The sequence below is a fragment of the Bicyclus anynana genome, chromosome Z, assembly GCF_947172395.1.
Source record: "Bicyclus anynana chromosome Z, ilBicAnyn1.1, whole genome shotgun sequence".
In the NCBI taxonomy this organism is placed as follows: domain Eukaryota; kingdom Metazoa; phylum Arthropoda; class Insecta; order Lepidoptera; family Nymphalidae; genus Bicyclus; species Bicyclus anynana.
In genome coordinates this window covers 13,945,476-13,966,583 of record NC_069110.1, presented here as the reverse complement: position 1 = coordinate 13,966,583, position 21,108 = coordinate 13,945,476, and the positions used below count along the sequence as shown (strand labels likewise).

The 21,108-nt window shown below is 36.4% G+C and overlaps 3 protein-coding genes across 7 annotated transcripts in view; all 3 read left to right on the top strand.

The window, feature by feature from the left end:
- LOC112047820 (abnormal cell migration protein 10) overlaps positions 1-7,176 on the top strand; it is a 131,446-nt gene extending 124,270 nt beyond the window's left edge. For all 5 annotated transcript variants that reach the window (XM_052890565.1, XM_052890566.1, XM_024085078.2 and 2 more), the window contains one exon: positions 83-7,176. In XM_052890565.1, the coding sequence (XP_052746525.1) occupies positions 83-1,326 (1,244 nt within the window). In that variant the 3' untranslated portion in view covers positions 1,327-7,176. The remainder of the gene's footprint in view (positions 1-82) is intronic.
- LOC112047839 (uncharacterized) lies at positions 7,165-20,884 on the top strand. The gene is made up of 10 exons (XM_052890816.1): positions 7,165-7,171; positions 8,288-8,474; positions 9,313-9,526; positions 10,582-10,703; positions 11,701-11,879; positions 15,307-15,479; positions 16,690-16,822; positions 17,618-17,782; positions 19,365-19,520; positions 19,914-20,884. Exons 1-10 carry the CDS (start codon positions 7,165-7,167, stop codon positions 20,057-20,059), a joined length of 1,482 nt encoding a protein of 493 aa, XP_052746776.1. The 3' UTR covers positions 20,060-20,884.
- Positions 12,579-14,298, top strand: LOC112047821 (uncharacterized). The gene is made up of 2 exons (XM_024085081.2): positions 12,579-12,817; positions 13,890-14,298. The coding sequence occupies exons 1-2, from the start codon at positions 12,579-12,581 to the stop codon at positions 14,257-14,259; spliced, it is 609 nt and encodes a 202-aa protein (XP_023940849.1). The 3' UTR covers positions 14,260-14,298.
- Positions 20,885-21,108: the final 224 nt, after the last annotated feature.

The following is a 21,108-nucleotide window of genomic DNA, read 5'->3' as shown; positions in this document are numbered from 1 at the left end:
CGCTCTTACACTTTTTATGCAAAAATCAAAATTTCACATTTCATAATAAACCTTAATTGATTTAAAATGTATCATATTACAGAAACGTCAGACACACCAATCTACAGCACTGGTAGCATCACATCCAGTAGCCCCAGTCGTAATGAACAATCCTCTCCGTCCTATGGTATTTACGAAACCATCGCGCGAGACCCTTACAGAGCTAGCGTCGACACCGCGTCTTCACTCTACGGATATACTATATACGACAAGACGCAACAAGTACAAGAAATTGCTGTGGAGGATCTGCCGCTGCCACCTCCTCCAACAGATGACGTTCCCGATGGAATGTTCAGTTCAACTCTAAGTCTAGACTCATTACCACCTCCCCCGCCGCCTCTCGAGCCTATCGAAGACATTTGCGGGTCTCAACTAAGTCTACCGCCACCTCCACCAGAACACACAATAGAAACTCACACAGGACGTGTGCAAGACATCGTTAGTCAGTTAACAGCGCAGCAAATAGAACAAGCTGCTCGAGCTGGGCAGAAAAACGTTAGTAATGTTACAGAGACAAGCCGCTCTTTCCCGAGACAACCATCTTTAGACAGTGTCAACTCCGAAAACTCCAAAACCTCCTCTCATCATTCCGACAAAAGTATTTATGGGCAACAGAATGTGGCGTACGGTGCTTGCCTTGTGGAATTACAGACCAAGAAACTCAGTAACGGCAGCCCTTCTATACAGAAGAAAATTACAGAACCGGTGAAAGAGCGATCTAGCTCCATGAAGAAAGTTAACTTCGCAGATGATCTCCCAACTTGTTCAGAAAAGAAAACCAAGAAAATATCCTTTAATTTAACAGACGCGCCACCGTCACCACGGAAACCACCACCGCCGAAGCGCAATGAAAGCACCCGACTGTCTTCTCCTAAAAAACTAGCTGATTCAAATAGTAACCCACCCAAAGATTTTCTTAAAGACCTGCAAAGAGTGATGCGGAAGAAGTGGCAGGTGGCACAGAAATGTAAATTGGAACCGGCAACGACACCGCACGAGGTACTAGGGTTTAGAGAATATCCGCTATCCGATGATTATAAGGAAACAAGTGTCTCTATGTGGGTACAGGAGCATTACGGGAGCGGAGTTGAGGATCCATTTTACGAAAACGTTTTTGGGCGAGAAGCGCCGCCACGACGCGAGGAGCCAAAGCCTATTAAGAAGCGACCGCCCCCGGCGCCTCCTCGACGAAGCGATTCTACACATTTAACAACACACCCAGGATTACCGGCTCCTTCTCATTCCTCGCTGCCTGCACATCCTTCTGCGGTCCAACCGACCGCTTGAGACCGCCTGAACATATCGCTCGCGCTCTGTGGATTCGCCTGTCGAATGTGTGATACGCGTAATTCAAATCGTTAGAACTCTACGACGAACATTATGTTGTGAGTGACGAGGGACTCGCGAGTGATGAGTGATTAATGAATGAACTCCCAATTTATGATATCAATGTAAACGCCACGTGTATCGCGTTGTACGAGTAGTAGCAATTTTTTGCACGTAATTGCATAAATGTAGTGATTTTATGTAGTAATGGAAGTCTCGACGACTTCCCGATGTAGCTAATTCTCATGTGGTCTGACAGTATAAATATTCAGTCAACCATTTTTGTTTCCTTTAAACGATGGAACTCAGTTCTCATTTAAATGTTTTAAAATATGACCAATGGTAATTGTGAAGGTTCTAGATAAGGTTGGATCAAGTTTGAGGTAAATTGTATGGCGGTGCTATTATGATAAAAAGAAAACCAAAATATCTGTATCACGAAGCTATGACAAGTATCTTTATAATAATTATGTATAAGACTATGTATTTGTCATTTGTTGTACTACGCAGGTCTGTAAATTAACAAAATATTTTTTTTAATAACGCACAAAGAAAAAAACATTTTTGAACAAAATTCCAATGTAATAATATTACAACAGAATTACGACATTGTAAATATATTCGTTAAATGAATTTACTTATAACAATTTTATCCATTAACTTGAATATAAATGCAAGAACGAAGCACTGATAGTTTCGTTGACAAAACTTAAGACTACTGGATTATATCAAACATGCATGATCGTGGATCATCCATCTCGATGGATAATCCTGCATATTTGATGCATCTTGCTTGCAAAGACGATAAGACATAAACCACAGAAATTAATACATAATATTAATTGTTGATAATACCCTACTGTATATCACCACCACCAAAAAATCAATTTTAAAGGGAAGTTTAATCAAAAATCAAATAATCGAAGGACTTTTTTACAACAACAATAATATAATTATAAATTTAACAATTCATTATTTTGTTAGTATATGAAGAAATACAATGACAAATGTATTCCTATTTTGTGCCATAGTTATGAAACTTAGAATAAGATTTTTTTTATATAAAATTATACATGACAGATTTAATTTTCATAATTTTCGGCGTCGCATATTTGTAAGTAGACAGAAATTTTGAAAACCAAGCATCTCGTAATAATATAATCGTTTTATGTACCTAGCTTATGATATTGTTTAAGTATTTTGTAAAAAAAGTAAGTTTTTATTAAATATATAGGTATTACAATAAGGTACATGTGACAATATTGGCGATTATGCGATCCGCATTGCAAAATATTCAATGACCTTAACGTAATGTACCTTATCAGCCATACATTGAAATTTGGCCATGACCTAAAGCATGCGGCTCGCGTATATGGACGATAACCTTATAAATCCAATCATTGATCTCACTCCTGTGCATTCGCACGAGAGATTTTTTAACGGACGTTAAAAAAGCGTGCAAATACAGCAAATGTATTCCCAAATATATTGTCCGACGACAACGTTTATAAAACACGACGTTCTTTTTCGAACAGTGTTGCATTTTAAATTTTTAGCGTTGGAAATAGACTTTCATTTAACTTCATACTATATTTGAACGCTTTTGTAACGTCCGTTAAAAAAACTCTCGTGCGAACGAGGACTTATGATATCCATTTTGTTTTGGGCTGTGATTTTGACCAATATAATGAGATCGAACTATGAATTATCATAAGCCTTTTAAATTCAGATTCTATTATTATTTATGTCTACTTAATTAATATTTCTAATTAAAATTAAAAATATGTAGAAATGATCGTCTTTTTAAATTGAAGTTGATTGCACAAAAACAGTCGTATGGCGTGCCTAATGTTACCTAAACTCCGCGCCACGAAACAAGTCCCCCAGACGCGGCGCTAATGTCATAATGGTGCTCAGTGTCATTTGGTAATGGCGGTCTTATTGTCATTTGTGTAAGACGCTGTCAATCTTAGTTCAGGTTTATTGACTTCTTTCGTGGCGCGGAGTTTATATTGGGCATCCCAATTGACTTGACTTGAATTAACAAAGACTTGACTTGAATTGACAAAGGCACATATAGACACATAGTGCCGCAACTTTTCTTACCTGGTGGTCAAAATTGGAACTAAAGTCGTGGCGGTCGCCATTTTGCAAAATATTATACTAAAAGCGTGACAATAGCGACACCCTCGGGCCAGAAAGTATAAATATTACTATCAAAATATAAATAATATTTTGATAGTAACATATGCACTACGAAGCCGGTTCATTCGATGTGTGCCAATTGTTAATATCATTATGAGTAAAATCAGAGTTTTCTTAAATTTAAAGATATAAAAAATGTACCTAACACAATTTGATTTAACTTCAGATACAGTGAAACTAAAACAATATAGAATAATTTTGGCACATTATATACATAGTTTATAAGTAAGATGATATCCGCGTATACTGACACTGATCGGGCGGACGCATCGATCTATTAAAAAGTAGATGCACAATCAGCGACCAAAAAACGTCCCCACTCAATGAGTGCCAAACACAACTGCTTGGCACTCATTAAAGGTTTTTAGATATAATTTTTAATACTAAAACTGTCAAAGCGAAAATGGCCAGTTTTAAGTGAATTTTTTTACATGATTGTGCGTCTTTTTATTAAAAAAAGGTCAATGGGTGCACATAATAAAAGTGTACCCGCCATAATAGAACAATATTTTAAAGTGCAGTCGAACTTATCCCAATGCTTTTATTATTAATATATAGTGTTTGTACTTTTATACATGGAACGGTAGTTAATTTAGTTGAATGTTTAAGAGGCTTATGAATTTAAAAGATACAAGAATAATATGGACTTGTAACGTAAATGTAGACGTACTTACTTAGAAATCGTAATTTTTAATAGATGTGCTTTATGGTCCTATTTTATATATCAATAAAACATCGAAATACATTTTTTTGGCACTGAAGCAAAATATGTTACTCAAGCAAAGTAATTTGGCGATTACGTTACGGCATCTACGATTATACCTTTGTCAATGGTTTAAGGATTATGAAAAAAACGACAGACTGACTGAATTAGCAGAATTTATCTAGAATAATTGCTTGACTACGTCTAATTATTGTGTTTTAATGCGGCCGCTATTGAAAAATATACAGCGTTGATAGTAAGCAGAAATAATTATACTTAGTAGAAATTATGTATGTAATATTGTTCCAAAAAATCCATCCAAGTTACACACAGCCCATAAGACTGAAATTCTAACCGACTTAGACAATAAATTTGCGTCCAAAACATGTTCCGGATCCTTATGGAGAATTATACAATAATATACGCAAAGTTCGCACAGTTGATACAAGCCGACAAGAATAGCTAATTGTCATCAAATTCTTACTGTATCTATATTTGATTACAAGGCAGCAATATTGCAGCATATTGAAATTATGTAGAGAACGGTTGCCTGGAATCGTACTATTTCCACAGCAACCTTATTCTACATATAGTGCCTTGTAGGTCAAATGACTACTTTTATTTATATCTTCAAATGAAACCACTCATATTATATCGATCGAACTTTACTTGAGAAGTTCGTTTGATGATGTATACCTAATATTGACAATATTTTTTACCCATTTATGTCACAAAACAAAAATGCGATGCAACGATGCACCGCTAAAATCTACGAGTTCAAATGATGTAAACATTTAGGAATTCATTCAAATTACATGTTCGTCGAGAATGAGGTACTTTTCTATAAAAAACGCATCGTAGCGATTTTCGTCGCAATTTACCGCTTATCAAAATATCTCCCACATTAATTCGTAGTTTTGTGTTTTCTGGTATGCTATGGTATGGAGACTACTTTCCAGTTATTGTGCGAACTTTGTGAACTTCATTCCTTAAAACAGTAATATCCTTTTATTTTTTTTTTGTATTCGCTAATCTGTTTTTCGTCTGTTAGTAATCATATCACTTCTAAAACTAGACAGTTAATGGTCATATTATCACGAAGTATTTATATCGGAACGATCTTTCTATGCAAAGATAAGGTAATTATGTATTTTGCAAGTTGTTAACACTTTACCTTCTACAGAAACGCTAGGACAAACGTCTATCGGGACTGCTAGTATCATAATATCTTTATCATGTAGCGTAACTATGCAAAATCGTATTTTTTTTATGGAACTTTACTTAAGCTCCAACTCTCTCTCTACGAAACATTTACTTGGATTTTTTATTTTTCTTATAGTTGACATTTTAGATCTGAATATATCCTCTTCTATTTTAATATGTTTGTAAAATTTAACTAACAGTTTAAGTTCTTCCTTCTTTAGCATAACCTACCAAGTAATTTTTTATTCGACATGACAAAATCTATTCGAAGAGTAGGTAATTATATATATTTCCACTATTATTTTTATTTGTAAAACAATAAATGGCTTTTAATATAACTATAAAACATTACCTAGTGATTTTTATAACTTGTAGTATAGTATACTATATGTTCTTATTTTTATATTTAATTTTAAATAATTTATTTATTTTTCATTGTTTCTGGTATCTATGCAATTTATTTTCTTCTGTAGTCTTGGGCTTTCGAATATCACAATTTTTATTTAATTAATTTACTACTTTTTTAATTGTTCTAATTGTCTCAGTTTAAATGTAAATTCAGTAAAAAACTGACATCAACCCATACATCAATCTTTGCAACATTTAATAATAAATATTTATGGAATTATTAATGTCATATAAACGAACCATTTAATGAGTTTAGGAGGCTGTATCAACATTTCTATATTTCATGATTAGACACACATTTAGACAAGAAACGCACATACCTGCGTATTCGCACGACGCTACCCGTAAATATGTGTTACGACCCTAATGGCAGCTTAAAACATTATTCAACAATACATTTAAAAGTAAATAAAGAATGTTGAATTAGTAGATTATTGTTTTTAAATAGAATTAGATTAATTAGACAAATATATCATGATGAAGTCGAAAGTGCACCGCCTTAACTGAACCTATGTACGAGGTTAAACAAGAGTGTATGGTATCTAAGAGCTAGTGATAATAACGGCTTACAAGTTAAACATGTACCGATGTAGGTAAACTAGACTTTTTATAGTTAAAATTTGTCTATTCAATGGATAACCTTTGTTCTTTAGTATGAATATGGTTTAACCGATACGCTATAAGATCATAAATAAAGCGACAATTGGTCTTAAGCTTAAATATTATGATGATACAATGATGTTGTAAGTAAAAAGAGTTGCGTAGAAATAACACACATTTGTGAAAATATGGTATGAGAATTAACGTATTGCAGATCTTAGAATGTATTTTTGTCGATGGTGTAATTAAAATGCTATCGAACAATATTTCATTAATAAAAATCGGTGAACAAAGACTGAGATGTTGGCTAATTAGCCACTGTTTTTAACTTTTCACTTATAACATCATACGATGATATGGAATTAATATTCTTAATGTCGTGTGCCCCAGTCTTGGCATGAGACTTTAAAACAAAATAAAACCTAAATAAATACTAAATATTCGTTAAGTTTGTATATACTAATATTTGTCCTAGACTTAAAGGATATTACTAAACTTTAGATACGGGTTACGTTTTCTATGTGTCGGCATCTATTCTATACATACATATTAATTACGTTTGAGAATTTTTAAGTAATAATTTTATGTAATGCATTTATTAGTATCCTTAACTGTTTAAATTGTACAGATTAAAATAATTATTATAACTATTCTTTGTATATTTTTTCAAATATACCGAAATGCCAAGTGACTGGAGTGATTTTATTTCCCCATACTTCTATAAATACGACGGATTATAAATAGACAATTTTCACTAATCTATGGTCATGAATAAGTTACTATTTATAAATAATCTTTGGTTTTTGAAGCTTTTAAAAATGACTTAAAAATTTATTTTATAAAGAAACACCTCTTAAAATATTTTGATTATCTCTACGTTTTTTGATTTACATAAAATAAATAAAGAAAATACCTCTGTATGGCGGATAAAGGTAAAGTCTATTATGATTATAATTAGTCTTATATGAGGAGGTACGTATGAATCCACAGAACATTGTTAGAGCCATAGCTTTACGATTCGGATGGTTAGAGCAGAGTTTAGGGTTAGAGTAAGCACTGTAAACAGTGTGTCATCATTACTGACCCATATTCGACTCACTGCTGAGCTCGAGTCTCCTCTAAAAATGAGAGAGGTTCCACCGCGCTGGCCCAATGCGGATTGGCAGACATTTCACTTGCAGAGAATTAAGAAAATTCTTTGGAGCAGGTTTCCTCACGAAGTTTTTCCTTCACCGTTTTTGACACGTGATAATTTCTTAAAATGCACATATCTGAAAAGTTGACAGTGCATACCCCGGACCGGATTCGAACCTACGCCCTCCGAATCGAAGGCAGAGTCCACTAGGCTGTCTCTCACTGAACTGTACCAGGTACCAATGTTTCGAGAGACTAACCGAGTCAGAGAAAGCAACATTTTCAATAATAGCATATGTTTTCTATTATGTACGCATCGATATAAATCGTTAGATGGGCCCCTCCATACTAAAGAACGCACAATTTTATGTCATTACCCAAAGACGTGCACGCACATCTTATCTTAGTATGTAACAAGCGCATGCTGTGAGTGGACGTGGACTTGAAAAAATAATTACATTTTGGACGTGTAAAAACACAAGCCACAACATAACTAAAGATAATTGCTACGAGTGATGACGTACTCTATGTGCGAAACCAATGACATTTCCGCGACGCTTTAAGGCCCATCTAATGATTTACGATCGATGTAGGTATGTACGGATACGCATGGCAGATGCGTTTGTTTCCATGTATCTTTGCGATACCTATAATACTCCTATATTTTAGATGATTGTCAGTGTCCATGTATACACATTATCGGCCATTTGGACGACGTGAAGTGGTTGCAGTCGCCTCGCAAACACAAGCCCAGTCGTAATCCTTTGTCAATATGCGATTGGACTCAGAATTATCACATATGGCTGCATTATGTGGAGAGTGCCGACGGTTCGATAGTCGAAGATGACATTCTAAGGTACTAGAAACTTGACAAGCTGTTCTTTCCTACTTCACTCACGACAAATGCCCAGGGCTCATGTACGACATTATCAGCCGATGGACATCAACTGCTGGACATAGGCCTTAAAACGGTCTCGAGCCGCCAGCATCCAGCGGCTACCTAGTAAGGGTAGCACTGCGCTTTCCAAATCGCCATTCCAGCACCTTGGGACCCCAACGTCCATTCCCTTCGAACTACGTGGCCTGCCCTTTGCAACTTCAGCTTCGCGACTTGCTGAGATATGTCAGTGACTTTGGTTCGCCTGAAGATCTCATCATTTCATTTGTATTATTATTATGTAATTGATTGTTACTGAATGATGACAGTTTTTTAAATTGTATATAAATTAAAAGTATGCTAATATTAAAGCAATTTTGTAAAAGTAACAGGGTATCTGCGATCATTACTTTCGGAGCTACAGGGATTTAAAGGGTCAGATTTGCGGCGCTGCCGCGGATCCCTGAAAAACGCCCCATACAAAATGGTACCAACTTATGACGTCGTAGGCAATTAATGATCGCTAGATTTGTATGTGCGTTCAAACAAAATTACTAATATCTTTGTTATTTCTGCGTTTATGTTTATAGTTCGTATATTAAAAAATGTCACATTTAATGTAAGGAAGCTAAAACTGTATGAATTTTCATCTAATTACGATAAAATATTTTTAGTAGATTTTGAAATTTTATAATCTTATTTATTTTGCAAATATCCAGACAATGTTTGCTTTTTATGTATAAATTAGTCAACATTGACCTTATTTACTCGAATGTATCATAAAAATCAATATATTCAAACCTAGTCATCATTTCAGATCAACAGACACTCGGTATTGGTCCATCCATGATGTACAAAGGTACTATCTCGGGGATCTGCATTGTGAGCAAGTGTTGTTCACTTATCAATATCCGAACCTACAGATGCCTACAACTCTTGGCAGCTTCTTTTGGAAAGCCAATACAGCGTTAAAGTTGCCACCAGCATTATATTTAAAAGAGTTGCACCGATCCATCGAACATACGTTAAGGGTTTGTCTTGTTGTTACTTACGAGCCTATTATGTATCTCGGTGTACCATTCAAATAACGAATCACTACATCGTTTTTGCAATCATGTAACATTGTGTTTTCAATGGAATGAAATAGTTATCATCATTTAACGTAAAGTAATGATAGTAGCAAGTAGTAACTTAATTTTGTTGAAAAAGTATGTATATCGTAAAAAAAATATCACTGCCACTTGATGTAAAATGGCGTAGTTAAGGTAATTTTTAACCGACTTCAAAAAAAAGGAGGAGGTTTCTCAATTGGACTGTATGCATATATACATATTTTTTTTTTTTGATGATATAACTACGTGAAATGGTGATGATGATGATGATGAAAATACGATGAAAAACCATGTAGTACATTATTATTTGAATGGTACACCGAGATTCATAATTGCCCTGCTGATAGTACTCTGATTACCTATAATACACATTAGAAAACAAATTCCTTTACCGCGTCTCTCTGTTTGCAATAAACTGAAACACTACTGAACGTATTTTCACGCTGTTTTCACTAATATATCACATTAATATTATAATGGCGAAAGTTTGTGTGTAAGTGTTTATGTTTGTTCCTCCTTTGCGCTGCGGCTACTTAAGCGATTTGGGTGAAATTTGGAACGGAAATATATTATACTCTGGATAAACTTTTTCATCCCGGAAAAATCTATGGTTACCGCGGGATTTGTGAAAAACTGAATTCCACGCGGACGAAGTCGCGGGCGTCCGTAGTAGAGAGATAAATGGAGATTTGAGTATAACTTTGGTCAGTGTTTTTTATTAATTAGGTATTATGAGATTATGAAATGTCGAAAAAAGTCAAACCACTTGGGAATTTTCATCGAAAAAGCTGCCTTTTGAGATATAAAAGAACAATGCATGGAGGGATATAGTTTTTATAGAAATCTGCTTATTTCCATTCATGTACTAATGATATAAACTTATTTTAATTAGAATGGAATGACCTTGTTCTATCTAAGTATTTTTATATGGATTTTTTTATTTATCTTAAAAAAAAATATTATTTTTAACCCAGAAAATGGAAGTACAGAACTCTCAAATGGATCGTCTAATTATATCGGATCAACTAATTAAGATCGATCGTCTAGATTGTTTTAAACGGAAATCCTTTTTCAAAAGTATGAAACATATAATAAGGCAAGTATCAACAGTAACAACATATTCAGCTCACTGTTGAGCACGAGTCTCCTCTCAGAATTAGAGGGGTTAAGTATTAGTCCACCACGCTCACGCCGCCCAATGCGGATTGGCAGACTTCACACACGTAGAGAATTATAAAAAAAACGGTTTCCTCACAATGTTTTTCCATCACCGTTTGAGACAAGTGATATCATTTTTTTTAAATACCTACACATAACTGATAAGTTGGAGGTGCATGCTCCGGACCGGATTCGAACCTACGCTCTTCGAGTCAAAGGCAAAGGTCATATCCACTGTGCTATTACGTCGCTAACAGTTAGTATTGCTGAACCAATAACCATTGTATGCTATAACAAACCATGTGAACATCAGAGAGATGTTCGTCAACCAGGACTTTTTTTTTATATATTTCGGGTCGGCGTGCTATATACTGTTAAAGAAATATATAGTAGGTATGCAAAAATACTTTATTTTGAACACTGAAATCTAACAAACAAAATTTTCATTTTAAAACTTTATGCACATTAGTTTTTGCAATAGCCTCAAGCCTATCCGAAGTTGTCTATCTTACTGAGTTCCAAACATTCACGAACAAATTAGAAAAAAATGCTTATGATTTTCAAAAATTTAAAATCTGCGAAAAAGCATATGACACTCTTATATCAGACAAATAAATTTTGAAAAATGCAACAAGAATTATTTTATTGTTTTTTGTTAATTTATTGTTTTTTGTGCTTATTCCATAAAATACTATATTTTATTTAACCGCACTATATTAAAAAAATTAATTATTAAAATTATTAAAATTTTTCAAGATTTATTTGTCTGAAATAAGAGTGTCATATACTTTTTCGCATTTGATTATAAACATTTCAAAATCAAAGGCATTTTTTTCTAATTTGAAAAATACTATATTTTTCTGAAATAATGTTGGCAACCCTAGCTGTAAAAATAAGCTTATAAAAAGGCAGCTTCATGACATTTGTTTTCTCAGTTCCCAGGATCGTCTACAGTTGGTTTCGCTAGAAAACTTATGCTGTAAACGGTTGGAAGGCATAGAGCTCCTTCAAACGCTTGCCTGTTTCGTTGCTGACACTTTAAAGTACTTATTCCTCTGGCGGTTCGTCTTGCCCAATGAGAATCCTATACTTATCAACTACAGATATATCACTGGTGAGTCATACTCAGTTGAACCCAATGATTTTTTGTATTATAGATATGATACGTGCCTACAAAATCACCCCAAAAAGTGATCCGAATTTAACGACTATGCAATGCACACACATGCACATTTTGTGTTTACTTACAATAAACAATTTGATTTTCGGTAAATAATATAATTACATAAACCCAGAGTTATAAAAAAAGAACCAGAAAACTCCCCAGCACCCTATTTATATAGGTACATATAATTTTTACACTTCCTAAACACACAACTCGACATTGTACACAATACTTGATAAAGTTGTCGATCGGATCAGTCATTCCCATACATTTTGTTAGTTTCCGAAGCGTTAGCGTTTGTAGATAGAGAATCCACATGGCTAAGGCCTCGTTGTTGACGCCTAGTGCCCGAGGTGTACGAACTTATGTAATAATATTATAAAGTTGCCGTTCTGTGACTTATGTTTTTAAAATCTTATTTTTGAAAAAACCTCAAAATGTGATTGTAATTATACCTACATAATAGCAATGTACAATATACCTATCTTGTCTGACTGGGTGTGGCCAAGACCAAAGAGTATATATAATCAGTCGAGAAGCTTGAAGGACTATTTCTGGTTGCCATGGTGATATTTAAAATTAACACCCATTGCTTGGATACCACATCATGTGTCAATTGCAACATTCTTAGTCAAATTCTATGTAAATATGGCGACTGATGAGGATAAATGCAAAATAGCTAAGTTATTGCAAGGGCTAGATGTACCGGAAGTGAAGTTGACCGAACGATGCAACGATCTGGTCAGAGAGTTTCATAAGAAATTCGATAGCGATGCAAATATTGAGGACTTGGAAACAGAGGCTTACGAGAATCCATATATACCAGACAGAGAACTGATCGGAGAGAACGACAAGAAGTTGAAGGAACTGCTGGCAGACAGTAAACGGTGTGTCTTAAATATTTATAAATTGTTAAATTCCTTTTTTAAATAACTAGGTAGGTACTTAATCTTATTTTCTAAAAATATGTTTTACGACATAGAGGTATCAACTTTACCATCATCATATATTATAGTAGGGGAGCTGAAGAGGGGATTTTTGCAGTTACTCGAGCGCGGCAGATAAACATAAAGGACTATACCTTGCACGTTGTTGAGTACCTCCACCAAGTAAGCCGTTAATAATGGTGGGTACGTTTAGGGCAACTGCGCATTTCGAAAATCTGACAATTTGAGCGTAACGTAATGGAATGGGAGGGTTCCAAAGTTACAAAATAAAACCCTTATATTTTAGTTCTCGAGTTACGAGCGCGATTCATTTTTTACTTATTATAAAAGAAATAACCTCCTAATTAATCGCTAAAATTTCCTGACAATTTCAGTAAGCCAAATTAATAAAAATTGCTTTTAAAGTCTGTAGTTTTTTTTTCCACCGCTAAAAGCGAAAAAAGTATGAAGTAACTATCATTTAATCTACCAAATGAAATCGGTCCTCATGACGCTTTAGTAACTGCAAAAGCATCCTCGGCTCCCCTACTATTATGCCGATGGACGTCCACTGCAGACCATGGGCCTGTAAGGACTTCCAAACATCTTGAGCCGCCTGCGTCCAGCGGATCCCTGCGACTCGCTTGATGTCGTACCTGGTGGAGTGCTCGACCAACACTGTGATTGTTTTTCTTTGCAAATGCAATAAGTATATATGTCATCATTATCAACCCATATTCGGCTCGCTGCTGAGCTCGAGCCTAACTCCTCTCAGAATGAGAGGGGGTTAGGCCAATAGTGAACCACGTTGGCCCAATGCGGATTGGCAGACTTCACACACGCAGAGAATTTTCTGGTGTGCAGGTTTAATTTCTAAAAAAGCGATATTTAATTTCTTATAATATATAATAAATATATTATTTATAAGTATGTTTTATTCAAAATTTTATAAATATTAATTATAGAGCCGTGATAGGCCAGTTGTTATAAAATACGATAACGATTTTGATTTATATTTTTTTCATCGTTTTAGTGACAAGAAAGCGATCGATCTCAATCTAGATGCAGCCGACCCTAAGAGACCGTGGCGTACTAATTCGAATAAAGAGAAACTTTTGCGTATCGAAAATGAACTGAAACAACACATCGAGAAATCCATTACGACTACCGCTCCTATGGACGAGCAACAAATGAAAGAATTGGTGAAACATTGTCGCGAAGAAACGTCATCTTTCCCACCTGTTAATCCTAATCGCCTAAGAGAAACAGTGGACGAAGCGAAGAGAAATCTACCAAACTTTCAATACAGAATCATTGAAAATTCTACAGCTACAACAATTTTACCACAAGCTCATGCCTCTGTAAAAGCTAAGGAAGAATTGCAATCTTCTGTAGACCAATAAATAACTTAAAGCATATTATTTAAGTGCGGGAATCTTCTGTTTTAGTTATGTTCAAAATTCAATTAATACTTACAGTTACAACTGTTTGATTAAAGTAAAATGTTCAAAATCTAAAATATATTTTTTAATCGTCCTCAAGAGCTCGGCAAGGCCAATAGCCCACCACGCTGGCCCAATGCGGATTGGCAGACTTCGCACACGCAGAGAATTAAGATAATTCTCTGGTATGCAGGTTTCCTCACGATGTTTTCGTCACCGATTGAGACACGTGATATTTAATTTCTTAAAATGCACACAACTCAAAAGTTGGAGGTGCATGCCCCGGACCGGATTCGAACCCACACCCTCCGGAATCGGAGGCAGAGGTCATATCCACTGGGCTATCACGGCTATTATTTTTTATTACCAGCTCTTTAAGCCATGAGACCATTGATTTAGAATAGGTCTCGCGCTGCCGCCTTACATACTAACAGACGCTATTCATGTAGAAGGATTTTCATCCTATTCCTAACAAGTTAATGTAGCTTTCCGTTCTTGGCGACCGCGACCTGCAACCGCGCGAGCCACTGCTTGGTAGGAATTTACTTTTGTTTAGCCCTTGTCCAGAAGGAGCGAATTCGTCGCGAATCGTATCGCGCGAATTCATACGCGCGTTGTTGAAATACTAGACATCAATACATCGCGTCCACAAGTATCGCGCGAATTGAAAATACGCGCGTAAATCGCGTGCACTACGTTGGTGCACCAAGTGCGTCGCGGTCGCCAAGATCGGAATGTTACCTTTAGCCCGTTTCCATCTTAGATTGCATTATCACTTACCATCAAGTGAGGTTGCAGTCAAGGGTAAAGAATAAAAAACGAATAATGACACTTGGATAAATGAGGATTTCTTTTTATTCAGCTAGCTCTAGCTCTTGACTGGGTTCTCACCTGAGATGCTAACATGAAAATAGACAAAATTCATTACAATAATGAATATGAATGTATGGATTTTTAACAGTTAACCCAGCGGAAATTAAGTTCATGTTTACTTTTAATTTGGCTTAGGGAGTGGACAATATATCGATCGTCCGGATATTGGAGCTTGTTTCCTACGCTGCCTCGCCGAGCTACGCAACCTGCGTGTCCTAGCGTTGGAATACGCACACATCGCTGACGGCATCGGCTACGCACTTCTCTCCCTACTGCCCATTCTACGGAGACCACACTTCCGTTTACAGGTGTTACAGCCATTATTAGCAGCCTATCTTAACTACTCCACTACTAAGCCTCTTTCCTTATAGGAATGTGAAGCCTGGGGGCTCCCGGTTGTGGCAATGTAGTCACAATGCTATAATTTCTTTTCTTAATTTGTCCAGGTCTGGCTGGTGGGAGGCGTCGGCCGTGGCTAGTTACCACCCTACCGGCAAAGACGTACCGCCAAGCGATTTAGTGTTCCGGTATGATGCCGTGTAGAAACCGAAAGGGGTGTGGATTTTCATCCTCCTCCTAACAAGTTAGCCCGCTTCCATCTTAGACTGCATCATCACTTATCATCAGGTGAGATTGTAGTCAAGGGCTAACTTGTAAATAATAATAATAAAAAAAAAATTTCACCGAATCATTTCACCGCAGCTAGTTGCCTCGACTGGTGACAGAAGGGCTGGCTCATTTTTTGCGCAAAGGATCAGCCTGGCTGTCCAGCGCGGAAATGCAGCCAGTATTCTTGCCACTATTTCACGGGGGCATGATTTGTTGATGATATTTATTAGGATAAGTTAGCTTAAATTCTTTATTTTATTCTTTGTCAATAAAAAAATGTGGTTTATGTTTACTAGCGGAGCCAGTAAAGCTTCATTTGACTTATTCAACTTGACAACCTATGGGCTAGTAGCTACGCAATCAACCAATAAAGTTGAACCTATCGGCGACGAACAGAATTTTTAGCCGCTTATCTTCATCCTGATATTTAAGAAGACGTAGAATAATAATTCATCATATCAGCCGATGGACGTCCACTGCAGGACATAGGCCTTTTGTAAGGACTTCCAAACATCACGATACTGAGCCACCTGCATCCAGCGAATCCCTGCGACTCGCTTGATGTCGTCAGTCCACCTGGTTGGGGGTCGGCCAACACTGCGCTTACTAGTGCGGGGTCGCCATCCCAGCACTTTGGGACCCCAACGTCCATTGGCTCTTCGAACTATGTACCCCGCCCATTACCACTTCAGCTTCGCAACTCGTTGAGCTATGTCGGTGACTTTGGTTCTTCTGCGGATCTCCTCATTTCTGATTCGATCACGCAGAGACACTCCTAACATAGCTCGTTCCATCGCCCGCTGTGTGATTCTGAGCCTTCTTATGAGGCCCATAGTTAGCGACCAAGTCTCAGAACCAACAGAATAATAATTATTGATAAATTAATAAATAAAAAATAAAAATGTATAGTTGATATGCCGTGAAGATCAGATCCCTGGGCGGACTGATGCAGCGCTCGGCGTGGGTGGCTACGACATCCCTGACACGGCGTGGCGGCGCGTGGCAATCGCCTGCCCCGACCTGTATTTGTTCATGGCATTCTGTTAGTACCTACCCCATCAATATCAGTCTATTTCTCCCCTTATATTAACTCTGTTTTAGGATTGTAAGTATGTCATATCATGAAAAATAATGGAAATGGACTTAGAGATAAAAAAGATAAAACAACCTATATATGAAATTTCATCAGAATGAGACGCATCGCATCATATGGATTTTTAATTTTACGTTGGGTAAAATCCGGTTGATGCGATCCATACGATGCGGATCAGTGGACGCACTTGTATGACTTTCTATACAAAGAATACTGGAATCCATGATGCGATGCGTCCGATACGTACGATGCAGATCTGCGGACGCCTACCATTACACGCATAAAGTTAGCCTCTGACGATCAAGTAATCACACATGCCTGCAGCGCTAACGGCTTGACAGCCGATAAAACTGATCGCGTATTGGTCGCGATGTGATATCACAGGACTATATAACGGATCGTGTGTGTGCTGAAACACGCGGCGTCTGCTGAAGCACAGAAAACATATCGTCGGTCTAGATGTGATAACTCTTAAATGCAAACTGACGAACTTTACATGAGAGACAAGAAACATCTTTTAGGTATCAGTAAAAGTCGTTTTATGTGACCAAAACGTTTTTAATGTACGCACTACAAGATATTTACGGGCTACCACCGGAAAAGCTGTTTGAAGCTTTCTGTATCAAAATCAATTTTTACCAATAATTGTTAGTTACGAGGTATCACATAAACCAACGATATGTATAAGTTAAAAAAAGCAGTTAACACTGGTGTAGTGTAACCAAGTGACGGTTTTTTTGACAGTTCGTATCCGAGATTACGACAACGTCCGGCGTTTCTTAACCCCAAGTATACCGCTGCGCGAAGTTCACTTGCAATATGGGATTGATTTAAATATCACACAGCGACAAGATTCCGATGTCAGCTATTTTATACGTCATCTGGCCTACAGATATGCTGACACCCTAGGTGAGTATTTAGCATTAGGAGCAGTGGCGTAGCCTGAAGGGACCCTATATCAAAATTAGTTGAGGGGCCCAAATTAACTGTACCTAAAGAATTCTCACTTAAATTCTCTCTCTCTCTCTGAATTCTCAACAATGAAACAATAATAGTGGCTTAAAATAAATATAACAGTTATTTACTTACGTACGTTTCTAACTTTTGGGAGCACGCTTGACCGGGAAAAAAAAGAACCAGTTTTTTTTTTTACTCTTTGCCATTTCTGAAGTGAAAACTATAGGCGTCTTTTATAAAAACGATAAACGAGTAAAATAAAAAAATCATCCCCACTTTACATGTAGGGAAGGAGTACCTACCCTTAAAAAAATTCATTATTTTATTCAACGACTTTGTTCACATTTTTAATGATCATACTCAAGCTAAATTACAGCTTTCTACTCGTAATAGCAAGTCTCTGCGCTCATGCTAAACCGCGGACGGACGGACGGACAAACAGACGGACATGACATGACATGATTTTTAGGGTTCCTTGTGGACCACGGAACCCTAAAAATGCCGTAAAACGTTGTGGCAAACTTTTTTGATAAAATAATGATTTCATTATTAAAGTATAATTATCAAAATGTTTGTAGATATAAGTAAATTGCCAAGTATAGGATATATAGTAGGATAGACTAGGGCCAGGGATGGGCATTCCCTCTTCTTTTGGTGCTTCAGCTATCGTTAATAGAATATGATATTTTCAGTAACAGTATGTACTTTTTATGTTAAAATAATGGACACATTATTTTCAAACGCCTCCGCCACGGCGCGCTGCTGGGCGCAGCGGTCGTTGACCTTACAAGTTACAGTTGATTGTTCTGTGTACCTGCAGTGATAGGGTGACCTTAAAAATCTCCAATACAGTTAATATCTTCGGTAAGCGATAACAAGTTTTCTGCTTGATATAAAATCAAGTACTTAAATAAATTATTTTAATTAGGACTGGGACTTATACGATCATCTTTCTTTAATAAACGAAAAAAGAACAATATATTTTCTTCTTGGAAAATAGTGATGTGATTAGCGCCATCTGTTGACCATAGTTTGATCCACAGATGCGGTGCGAGCTCTAGTCGCGAAACATGACTAGCGCCATCTGTTGACAGTATGACAACATGTCAAGCCATAAAGGGACCAAAACTAAATTGCCAACATTACGTCTCATTAATTTTGTATTCGTTATTAGGTACAAAATATAATAATTTGCGCATTCCAAAAAGCTTCTTCCGTAAAGCTCCATGGCAGGACTACAGTCGACTATACTCCGCGCCACGAAACAAGTCTCGTAGACGCAGCGCTAATAGACCGTACAGACTACTTTAGTATTTTAGTCGAGCTGGAACAATTTTTGGGTTGTAAATCGAAAAATTGTTCGTACTTGACTAAAATACTAAAGTCAATTTTAGTCCAGGTTTTAGCCTGACTTCTTTCGAAGCGAGGAGTCTATGTATGTAATTACTAATTAGTACTCGTACTCAATTATTGAGGATAATGTGTGATGCGTGAATACTGAATAATCTAAATTTATATAAATCTTATATTCTAGTCACGTTGAGCATCCACCAGTGGCGCACAGTGGAGGTACCAATGCGTTGTATTTTTGAGTTGATGCCTCGTCTTGTAAGATTCCAGTACACGGGCCTTGTTAACCTTACCGATTTGCATGATGCCCTTATCATCATATCATGCGGAGTCTGTGAGAGTTAGTACATCTATACTAATATAAATGCGAAAGTAAGTCTGTCTGTCTGTTACCTTTTCAAAGCTAAACGGCTGAACCGATCAAGATGAATTTTGGTATAATGGTAAATGGGACAAAATATAGGGTAAGTACCTTTGACCCTAAAATAAAAATAGAAGGAGATGGAATAGGGGTTGAAAGTTTGTATGGAAATTCCTTAATTTTTAAGTTCATTTTTATAATTCATAAAGACATACGAAATATAATGTGATTCAAGAATTTTTAAAATTCAACCCCTAAAGTGGTGTATGTATATAAAAGGGGCCTGAAGTTCGGGGCCCCTATCTTGTGAAAGCTAGATTAAGTCACTGTCATATGTAATAGTGAGAAAAGCTTACATTGCATTTTTTGCAGAACTAAAACAAATTAACATACAAATTCAAGACGAGGATTCCAATCGATGTTATATGAAAAAGTTAGCAGAAAAGTTGACTGAAGAATTCCAAGATATAATGGAACTTTACGACATTTCTTTCTGTATTAATATTTATAAATCTTGACTTTAAAATAATAAAAGCAATACCTATTTTAAAGTCTTTTACCTGTTCTCTTTTAAATTCAAAATTCATTTATTTCAAGTAGGCTCAGTTTACAAGCACTTTTGACACGTCAGTTGACTATTTGTAAAGATTCTACCATCGGTTCGGAAGGCAGGTTCTGCTGAGAAGATACCGGCAAGAAACTCAACAGTTGCTCTTTTGAAAAAGTCATACAGTATTACAATTTACATTTGATAACAATTAAATCACAATTTCTTATAGTTTTATTTCCTGTGTGAAGGTGGAAGCTGATCCAATGGCCTCCAAGCACCTTTGTCGTTAAGGAACTCATCAATAGTGTAGTAACCTCGACTAAGTAAATGTTTTTTAACACATTGCTTAAAGTTGTGTATTGGCAAGTCCATCACAGTCTTGGGGATCTTGTTATAGAAGAGTACACCCAAACCCACAAAAGATTTTTTAACTCTTTGGAGACGATATGCAGAAATAACTAACTTATGCCCGTGTCTAGTAAGACGTGGGTTTAAATCTCCTTTTCGTTTGTACAAATTAATATTTTGTCTTACATAAACTATACTGTTATATATATACTGACATGCTTTAGGTAAAAGCTCTGCCAATATACGATCACTACTTATTATACAGTGGTACATACAATATTGTATAGACGGACAATATAATTATTAATAGGCTTAAAGGATTTTATCTGTACTGTAGTGCATCAGCAATGTTTGCGTACGGAAGGACTGACAGCTTCTCTACAGTCATACGGAAACGAACGGCAACGCTGATGAGCAGGTTGAGGGGGAGCACTAACACCTTCCTGAGGGTGATTAGCGAAAAGTATGACTGTCCCATACTGAGGCACTGGATACACACACATACCTGTGTGCCCGGTGTGTCAGTATGTAGGGGCAGATATCTTAAGTATTATACCTAAATATGTAGTGTTATTATTTCTCTTTTTTTATTTTTATTTTTTTGGTCTGTATTTACTTTACTAACATATAATTTAAGCTATTGTCTTTTTTTTTGTACACTAACAACTA

Coding starts and splice junctions, on each gene's coding strand:
- LOC112047839 (XM_052890816.1), top strand. Junction 8,475..9,312: donor GTCGAAGATGACATTCTAAG/GTACTAGAAACT, acceptor TCATCATTTCAG/ATCAACAGACACTCGGTATT. Junction 11,880..15,306: donor CAACTACAGATATATCACTG/GTGAGTCATACT, acceptor AATTTGGCTTAG/GGAGTGGACAATATATCGAT.
- LOC112047821 (XM_024085081.2), top strand. CDS start 12,579: ATGGCGACTGATGAGGATAAATGCAAAATAGCTAAGTTATTGCAAGGG. Junction 12,818..13,889: donor CTGCTGGCAGACAGTAAACG/GTGTGTCTTAAA, acceptor TCATCGTTTTAG/TGACAAGAAAGCGATCGATC.